Source organism: Grammomys surdaster, unplaced genomic scaffold (genome assembly GCF_004785775.1).
Source record: "Grammomys surdaster isolate TR1022 unplaced genomic scaffold, NIH_TR_1.0 374, whole genome shotgun sequence".
Lineage (NCBI taxonomy): Eukaryota > Metazoa > Chordata > Mammalia > Rodentia > Muridae > Grammomys > Grammomys surdaster.
This window is the reverse complement of record NW_021604793.1, coordinates 1,138,117-1,147,220: the sequence shown is the minus strand read 5'-3', so window position 1 is coordinate 1,147,220 and position 9,104 is coordinate 1,138,117. Positions and strand designations below refer to the sequence as shown.

General features: G+C 41.8%; 1 protein-coding gene across 2 annotated transcripts; it reads right to left on the bottom strand.

Annotated features, from left to right (window-relative positions):
* Window positions 1–1,007: 1,007 nt before the first annotated feature.
* On the bottom strand, window positions 1,008–8,174 carry LOC114632604 (peptidyl-prolyl cis-trans isomerase A-like). 2 transcript variants are annotated; one of them, XM_028781162.1, is made up of 3 exons: window positions 8,114–8,166; window positions 2,018–2,164; window positions 1,008–1,742 (listed from the first exon to the last, which is right to left on the bottom strand). In XM_028781162.1, the coding sequence occupies exons 2-3, from the start codon at window positions 2,023–2,025 to the stop codon at window positions 1,214–1,216; spliced, it is 537 nt and encodes a 178-aa protein (XP_028636995.1). In that variant the 5' UTR covers window positions 2,026–2,164; window positions 8,114–8,166; the 3' UTR covers window positions 1,008–1,213. The 2 variants fall into 2 exon arrangements, with proteins under 2 accessions (XP_028636995.1, XP_028636994.1); XM_028781161.1 differs by lacking the exon at window positions 2,018–2,164 and having other exon boundaries at window positions 8,114–8,174.
* Window positions 8,175–9,104: the final 930 nt, after the last annotated feature.

Here is a 9,104-nt window from a genome sequence, read left to right as displayed (position 1 = left end):
GGCAGAAGGCAGTAACAAAGGGATGGCCCCACACCCTTCTGTAGGAAAAAGGTACATTTTGGGATGGTTTGGAGGCACCAAAATGGTAAGCAATTTTAGGGTACAATTAAGACCTGGCTGCTCAACCCTACAATAAATTACCATCAAAGGCACTCGCACGTCAATAGGGGAAAAACACATGTGCTTGCAAGACGATGTGTGTTTGATGCTCATAAAAAAGATAAAAATATAGGTCATCATCATGTAACAAGCTTGTAGGTGTCAGGACGTGTGCTGCTGGGGGAGGCAGGGGAGGGAAACTGGAGGGGATCAGCAAACCAAGGGCTGGAAGTTAGACTCCTATCCCCAAGCCGGTCCTTCTGCTTGATGGTGGATAGATGGGCAGCGAGGGGCTGCAGAAGAAAGCCTTCTCGTTCTCCATTTCCTGACACATCTTTTTCCCTATTCCCTGCCCCCCACTGGATTTCTCACATATTAATCACCTCTGCCATTTTGAAATCAGCCAGTCCAGCTATTATTCAAGCATTGTTAATGACACCATTGGCCAAGGTATCAATTAGGCAAGTTGGGATAAGAAGGGCAGAGAGTAGAGCTGGCCAGAGAGCAGAACTTGGGTCTGCTCTGGTACAGACAACCCACAAGGCAGCAAAGGCTCCCAACTCACTCTCATACTGACTCTCCCCAAAGGCAACTATGAGTGCAAGGAATTCTCCAGATGGACCAGAAGGACACCATGTGTGTCTTCCTTCATATTCTGCATTCTTGCCTCGCTAGCTGGCCCTGAAATGAGCTACAGCCAGTCACACCAAATCACTCTAAATGTGCATGCAAAAGCCACATGACCAGCACAGGACAGAGTATGCTCCCGAAACTAAAGCCCGGCATTATGGGTAAGACAACCTCAACCATGTCTGTGTACCCCCATCATGGCTGGAATTTCTTCTCCCTACAACAAGCATTTAGGATTTACTTTAGAATCAAGCTCTGTATATTCTCAGCTGAGAACATTTTTTTCTTATTTAGTTTTTATTCATAATCATAAACTTAACTTTGCAATCCAGCTAGACTTGAAGGGGAATGAGGAAAATATGGAACCCAAAGACTTCAGTGAGAGCAGAGATTACAGGGTATTGCGAGCAGATGGGGTGGGAGTGCTCTCCTGAGCTACAGAAGGAATGGTTTGATGGGTAAAACGCCCGCAAGTCAAAAGAAATTAGAGTTGTCCACAGTCGGAAATGGTGATCTTCTTGCTGGTCTTGCCATTCCTGTACCCCAAACGCTCCATGGCCTCCACAATGTTCATGCCTTCTTTCACTTTCCCAAAGACCACATGCTTGCCGTCAAGCCATTCAGTCTTGGCAGTGCAGATAAAAAACTGGGAACCGTTTGTGTTTGGTCCAGCATTTGCCATGGACAAGATGCCAGGGCCTGTATGCTTCAGGATGAAGTTCTCATCCTCAAATTTCTCTCCATAGATGGACCTGCCACCAGTGCCATTATGGCATGTGAAGTCACCACCCTGGCACATGAATCCTGGAATAATTCTGTGAAAGGAGGAACCCTTATAGCCAAATCCTTTCTCTCCAGTGCTCAGAGCACGAAAGTTTTCTGCTCTCTTTGGAACTTTGTCTGGAAACAGCTCGAAGCAGACGCGGCCCAAGGGCTCATCATCGGCCGTGATGTCGAAGTACACGGTGGGGTTGACCATGGCTGCAGCAAGCGTTGAAAAGCGATAGTGGCGTCTGCAAAGCCGAGAACATTTTTTGAAATAAAAGTCTTTTGACCACAAGTCAGCCTCTTAGCTTCCTCCCACTCCAGAGTGTTGCTTGTTCATCAGGCCAAGAGTTTCCAAATGACCAGAGCTAAGCCATTCTTTAAAAATTAAGCATAATGTGTATCTATGGGCACACACATTATGGTGCATGTGTGTGTGCTGGTCAGTTCTCTCCTTCCACCATGTGGGTTCTGGGGATTTGAATTCAGGTTGTCCGGCTGGGCAGCAGGCACCGTTACTTACTGAGCCATCTCAGTAGCCCCAGAGCTAATTCTTGTTTCACATTATTTCATTTGTTTTGGAGAGCTCCCCACTTCTTGCATATCTATTCTGTCAAAGAATTCTGTCAGCCTGGCTGTTCAGAGCAAAGGAATACAACAAGCCAGGATTCTGGAGGAAGAAAAGGAGCCAGGATTAGGATCAAAATCAGCATAGGAAGGGTTAAATTCCTTCCATGTGTACACGGAGGCAGGTTTTGATTCTAGAGTCTATCCAGACTTCAGGAGCCTCTCCCCAGCTCTTGGCCGCCTTTCCAACATCCAGACGAAGCAAGTTTTCTACAGTATTCCTTCTACCTTGAGCCTACCAAAACCTTCAGGTAGAAGGCCAGAGTTTCACTCATTTAATGTCAGTGGATCCAGAGAAGGAATACTCAATCCCAGACACCACCACAACCAGAAATCAAAGAGAACATTTGCATTTGGATCCTTGAAGACCCACCACCCAAAATGAGGATACTTCCCAAAGCCCATCTCAAGACAGACTTACTTCAGTTTCCCTCTGCCACATTTTCTGTCTTGTTTTATCTGCTCTTACGTTTCTCCCACAACTTTCACCCCAAGCCCAACAAAGCCCTGTATTATGGTGACTGATAGAAAAATAAATACATTTTCAAAATGGAGTAGCCATTAAAAGTGAAGAACAATAACAATAAAATTCCAGTTACTGAGGAGGGCCCCTAAGGGCAGGAACTGTATTATAAGGATTTAAAATGCTTTATTGAGATGTATTTCACATACTGCATGATTCACCTATTTAAAGGATACACAGAATTCAGTGGTTTCTAGTATACTCACAGACTTGTCCAGTCATAAACCTGAGAGGAAACCTGCGTCTGTTAACAGTCACTTCCTATTTTTCCTCAACATCACTCATCCTTGGCAGCCACCGTGGTGGTCTTTCATTATACATTTCTCTACTCTAAACGCTTCATATAAACAGAATCATACGGCACATGGAATTCACGTGTTTGGAAGCTCATATTGTGACATGTGTCAACACTTCACTTTTTTTTATTGCCAAATAATATTTTATTTCAATGTCTCTAACATCAGCTGACGTAGGTTACTTCCACTTTCAGCTGTTGTGAATATTCAGACTGAGATTTTAGGTGGACTTATGGCTTCTTCTTCCTCCTGGATGGAAAGTGTAACAGCTGGATCATATGGTAAGCTGAATGGGTGAGGAGCTGCAAGACTGATTTTCCAAAGAGCAACATGGCTTAATATTCTCATCAGCAATGTATAGGAGGTATAACCACTCCAAATCCTCACTGGCATTTGCTATTATCTCACTTTTGTTATTGTTACCACAACTTCCCTAGCAGATACAAAGTATCTGTGTTTGTACACGTTCGTGTGTGTGTGTGTGTGTGTGCGCGTGTGTGTGTGTATGCACGTGAAGGCCAGAGGTCAATGCCAGGTGTCTTCCTTGGTTATTCTCTACCTTATTTTTGAAACAGATAATCTCATTGAGTTACTTGTCTAGACTGTATAGCCAGAAAGTCTAAAGGATCCACCCATTTCTGCTAATCCAACTCTGGGGTTATAGGTGTGCACCACCACACCTGGGTGTTACACGAGTGATGGGTATTTGAACTCAGGTCCTCATGCTTGCATAGGTACTTCCCTGGCTGAGCTATCTGCCCAGCCCTTTGTAGTTTTGATTTATAGACCCTTGAAAGCTAGTGATGCAAATTTTTTGTGAGTTCATTGGCTATTTGTATGTGTTGCTTGGGTATGTATAAGGGGGTCTATTCTACATTTTCAATTACTAAGTTTCTAATCCTTTGCTATTTTTAATGGGGGCATTTATCTTTGAACCATTTGAGTTAATCTTTGTGTGTAATGTGAGGTAGAACTCTGGTTTAATTCTCTTATATGCATCTATCCAATGATCCAAGGACTACTTCAAAAGACTATTAAATTCCCCATTAGAGTGTCATGACACTTGTGTCAGAAATCGATGAATGGGAAATGTGAACACTTACTTTTATACTCTCCATTCTTTCTTTGGGTAAAGATTTTCTGTCCTAATGCCTCTCCCAAGATTATTTTTATTGCTAAGTTTTAATATCAAGAAATATAAAATTATCTTTTATAAGTTGACAAAATTTACCTCCAATACTGATGTAGCTTTCCAAGCCAGACCTCTCTACTAAACAAGCCCTGTTAGCTCCTAATGCAACTGTAAATTTAACCAGAAAACAACTTGATTCTAGTTTTTCAAGATTGTTTTGACTATGTGGGATCCTTTAGGTTACAATGTGAGTTCTGAGTTCCAACTGCTGATTTCTGCAAAGACACCAAAGTAGATCTGATAGGAATGTATCGGTCAGTTTAAGAAGCATTGTGATGAACATGGGCTTTAAAAATGATTTGTTTATTCATTTCTCTTTTAAAAATCTTTTGTGTAGGTATTTTGCTTACATGTATGCCTGTGCATCACATGAATACATACCCTCAAAGGACAGAAGAGATCCTTAGATTGCCTGGAATATGTAATGCTGGGAAGTAAACCCAGGTCCTCTGTAGGAGAAGCCACTCTTAACCACTGAGTCATCTCTCAAACCCATCCGTGGGCTTTCTCACATTTATTTAGGTCTTCTCTAATTGCCTTCAACAACAGTATTTTATAGTTTTCAGAGCATGAGCCTTAGACTTCCTCCGTTAAATGTATTCTTAGTTAATTCATTATTCTTGATGCTAATGCAAGTACTATTGTTTTTAGTTCATTTTCAGATCATTTACTGACGGTATTATAATTTTTTTAAACACCAAGGGGCTACATTAATCAATTTTTCTGTTACTATAACCAGCCTCTGAGATAGTCAACTACAAAGAAGAGTCTCTCATTTAACTTGTCTTAAGCCCTTGATGTCTGTGGCCAATTGGTTTTCCTATTTTGGTCTGTGTTGAGGAAGCATATCATGGCAGAAAGCCTGGGGTGTAGCCAAGTTGCTCACCTTCTTTCTAAGAGGCAAAGGAGAGAAAGAATAAGAGACTGGGCTCCAGCCAACCTTTTTGAGTGCATCCTTCCCTCACGATTTAAAACCTCTCACTAGGTCCCACTTCCCAACAGGGCCACACTTGGGACCAACATGTGAGCCTTTGGGAAATTTAAGAAACAAACTTCAGCAAGTGCTAAACATACTTACCTGCAGCAAATCTCTCTCGGTAAATGTGTTCTGGTGGACTAGATGAAAATGAAGAGTAAAATCTTCTTTCCCATGTACAAGGAACTTAGTCTAGTTGATTGACACACAACACTTTATACTTTTACTCTTTGTAATTTATTTTTGCAAAATTGAAGAATTATGGTTGTATTTATAGATACAAAATGATGGTCCAATTTATTGACACAGTGTAAAATAATTAAAAAGTCTAATTAACATATTCAAGACCTCAAATACCTGCTTATTTATATATATATATTTATTTATTTATATATCCTTTCATTGACCGTGGTTCTGGGAACTGAACCTAAGACCTCATATCTCCTAGACAAGTACTGTACCACTGCAGCATAGCAACACATACCTAGCTCCCCAAAATTTTTGTGGTATGAATATTTTAATTTATCTTCCTAACATTTTTGAAATGTTGAATACATTATTACTTGTTATGTCTACCATGCTATGCAATATTTCTTTAAGAAAGAAAACATAATGCCAGGCAGTGGTGGCACATGCCTTTAATCCCAGTGCTTGGGAGGTAGAGGCAGGCGGATTTCTTAGTTCGAGGCCAGCCTTGTCTACAGAGTGAATTCCAGGACAGCCAGGGCTACACAGAGAAACCCTGTCTCCAAAAAAAACAAAAAAAAAAACAAAAAAAAATCAAAACAAAACAACAACAAAAAAACATAAAACCTTATTCCTCTGGCTTATTTATATCCTTTATAAATCTATTTATATACGGGTTTTATAATCTCTTCACCATCTCCCCAGTTCCTCTACACCCAGCCTATGATAACCACCATTTTACTTTCTGCTTCTTCGAGTTAGATTGTTTTATATTTCACATGTACAGGTGCAATTATTGCTTCCTCAAGTTAATTTCCCCCGTTGTTTTGAGAGAGTTTCATGTGGCCTAGTCTGGCCTTGATTTTGTTATATAGTTGTCTATGACCTTGAACTCCTGATCTTCCTGCCTCCAGCTTTCAAGAGTTAGAGTTGTAGATATGCACACGCCTCCACTATAATATATATGAAAAAAGGCTGCTGCTCTCCTAGGTGATCTGAATTAGGTTCCCAGAACCCACATGGAGGTTCACAATATTTCTTTAAGAAAGAAAACATAATGCCAGACAGTGGTTGCACATGCCTTTAATCCCAGTGCTTGGGAGGCAGAGGCAGGTGGATTTCTGAGTTCGAGGCCAGCCTGGTCTACAGAGTGAGTTCCAGAGGATCCAAAGCCTTCTTCTGGCCTCCACAAGGAGCAGGCAACACATGGTACACGTACGTAATAGGCAGTGCATGGTGTATACACACACATTTTTTAAAAGGATGAGTTTTTCAGCTTTACATGTTTCTCAAAGTATTGATTTAGTGTCATCAACAGATGTTAGCGAGTAGATATGTTCAGAAATATGGAACTCATAAATAATGAGAATTAACCATAATCAGCATCAAGTATGTTGATCCTATGATACAGCCGGAGATCCTCACACATCATTTATTCATTTATGTAAAAGTGTGTGAAGTCACTGATATGTTGAAGTAGAACTAAGTGGGAAGGAACACATGTCCTCCCTTCAGGGATATTACTGCCTGGTTAGGAAAACAGAATTTATAATTCTGATCACTGTGGAGAATGGCCATGATAAAAACCATCAACAAAAAGCACATTGAGCAGTAGGTAGGGTAGGAATTCTCACAGCCATTTTGCAGAAGAAAAGGCCGTGGCAAACCAGAGTGTTAGGATCTACAAGCAGAGAGCAAAGGCTCCTCTGACCAGAGTCAGGGCTCCAGTTCTCACTGGGAGCTGTTTGATCAGACAGAGGAGGTCTACACCTTATCCTTCAAGGAAAAGGAAGTGAAAACATGATCAAAGGGAGGCAGGTTCTGCTGTTCCCACACAGGCAGGACATTTTAGCTGATGTCGAGGTTCTTGCCAGGCTCCAGTACAGAAACACATAAAGCCCTAGGGAAGAGGATGCCGTGTAGTTCCCAGACTCTGCCTGCTACCTACTCTTCTTGGCCCCAACACTTTCAGCTTCTTTTATAACATCAAGAAACCAAGCCTAATGGGCTATCTCTCTACCTTCATTTGGTTTTGTTGAGACAGGCTCTCACTCTATAGACAAGGTTTGCCTGGAGTTCACTGTGGACCAGGCAGGCCTTGAACCTATGCTGATTCTCCTCTCAGCCTCCCAAATGTTTGATACTAGGCACAAGTCACCACACCAGGACAAGTGAGTTCTCCCAAGCTCCAGTCTCTTTGGTGCCATCCAATCAGTCTTAAGTTTTACACACACACACACACACATACACACACACACACACACACACAAAACCCAAGCTAGCGCCATACCTACTCTCTTCTGAAAATTTAAAATACTTTTTAAAAAGTGTCATAGAAAATTGAGAAAGGGTAATTTTACAAAAATGAAGTTAACAAGTAATTTATGAATGGGTTTTGGAAAGAAAACCTTGATTTTATTTCTCTCACACTGAAAGGAGAAACCGTATACTTCCCCAATAGGGATGTGGTGGACTGGTATTGGTTCTGAATCTTCCTCTAATTTTACCTTGACAAGTAGTGACATGGCCAAGCCACAGATTGCAAGGGCAGAGCCCAGACCAGATCCCAGACCTTCTGACTCCTATCCAATGCTTTGCCACTGCATTCCTGACACTTAATAAATTCTCCATTAGTTTATTCAACAAACACAACATCACAGGCAGACTGAGAGACTAAAATAGAATCCCGGCTCTCATCTGCGTCTCTTGGAGAATTCATCCTCCACCACCCCAGCCCTCAAACAAGATTGAATTCTTCTGCCTTGCATGGTCATATCTTCTGCATTATTTCAACTACATTTCAAACATATCATGCTTACCTGTTAATATGTGAGTTCATCCATTAGTACTATAAATATCTTGTAGATAGTTGTTCTTTGCCACCCTAGAACCTAGCATGGTGCCTGGTGCATGTAGGGGCTTAAAAACTGTCAGCTACGCCAGCATAGCTAACTGAGTTCCTTGGATCGGCAGAGGGCTGAGGGCAAGAGAAAGAAAGACAAAGAATCATCTGGTAAAGAAACAAATGCTATATTTTCAACTGCATAGCTCCCTTTTATACTCCCCACAAAACAGGAACACAAACAGGAACAGGAATAAAAACAGGAACAAGGATCAAAACAGGAACAAGGATCAAAACAGGAACAAGGAGACACACTTGGCAGCCTACCACCTAAGTTTGGATTTCTCCTTGAGCAGTCTTCTCAGGGAAATGCATGGAGATGGAGGATCGGGCATAACAGCACAGGTGCAGAGAATGGTGACCCACAAAAATCCTTGAGCATATGAATATCAAGTCTAATATTCCTAGCCTTGTGTCATTTCTCTGGTGTGGTACATGACCCTGGGATCTCCAAGAACCATCAAACAGTGGGCTCCACTCTGTCACTGGTGAGGATTAAACTGACAACAGCCATGAGACTCACAGAACCATTTTGCCTGTCTTCAGGAATGCCACATCAAAATGGAGGTAGGATTTAGGATAAACAACAGCAGCTTCTTTTCATCTGTACTTAGTACAATGGAATAGCGGAGACCAAGCAATCCACAGAACCCCACTTCACTTCATTTTGTCCATGAGTAACCCAGGTTGTCTTTTTCCAAGGTTAGGTTGCTTTTGTCTCTCATGTGCCTCATTTTGACATCACCAAGAGGCACAGCTAGAAGAATGAGATGCGTATTTAAAGCCATGGTGTTATAGAGCCATTCCAGAGAGAGAGAGACAGAGAGACAGAGAGAGAGAGAGAGAGAGAGAGACAGAGAGAGAGAGACAGAGAGAGAGAGACAGAGAGAGAGACAGAGAGACACAGA

Bases quoted from the DNA above. Each gene is read 5' to 3' on its own strand.
- LOC114632604 (XM_028781161.1), bottom strand. From the start codon at position 8,133: ATGAACTCACATATTAACAG. The intron at 1,743-8,113 runs GTAAGCATGATA...TCGGCTTTGCAG, and splicing joins ATGAACTCACATATTAACAG to ACGCCACTATCGCTTTTCAA.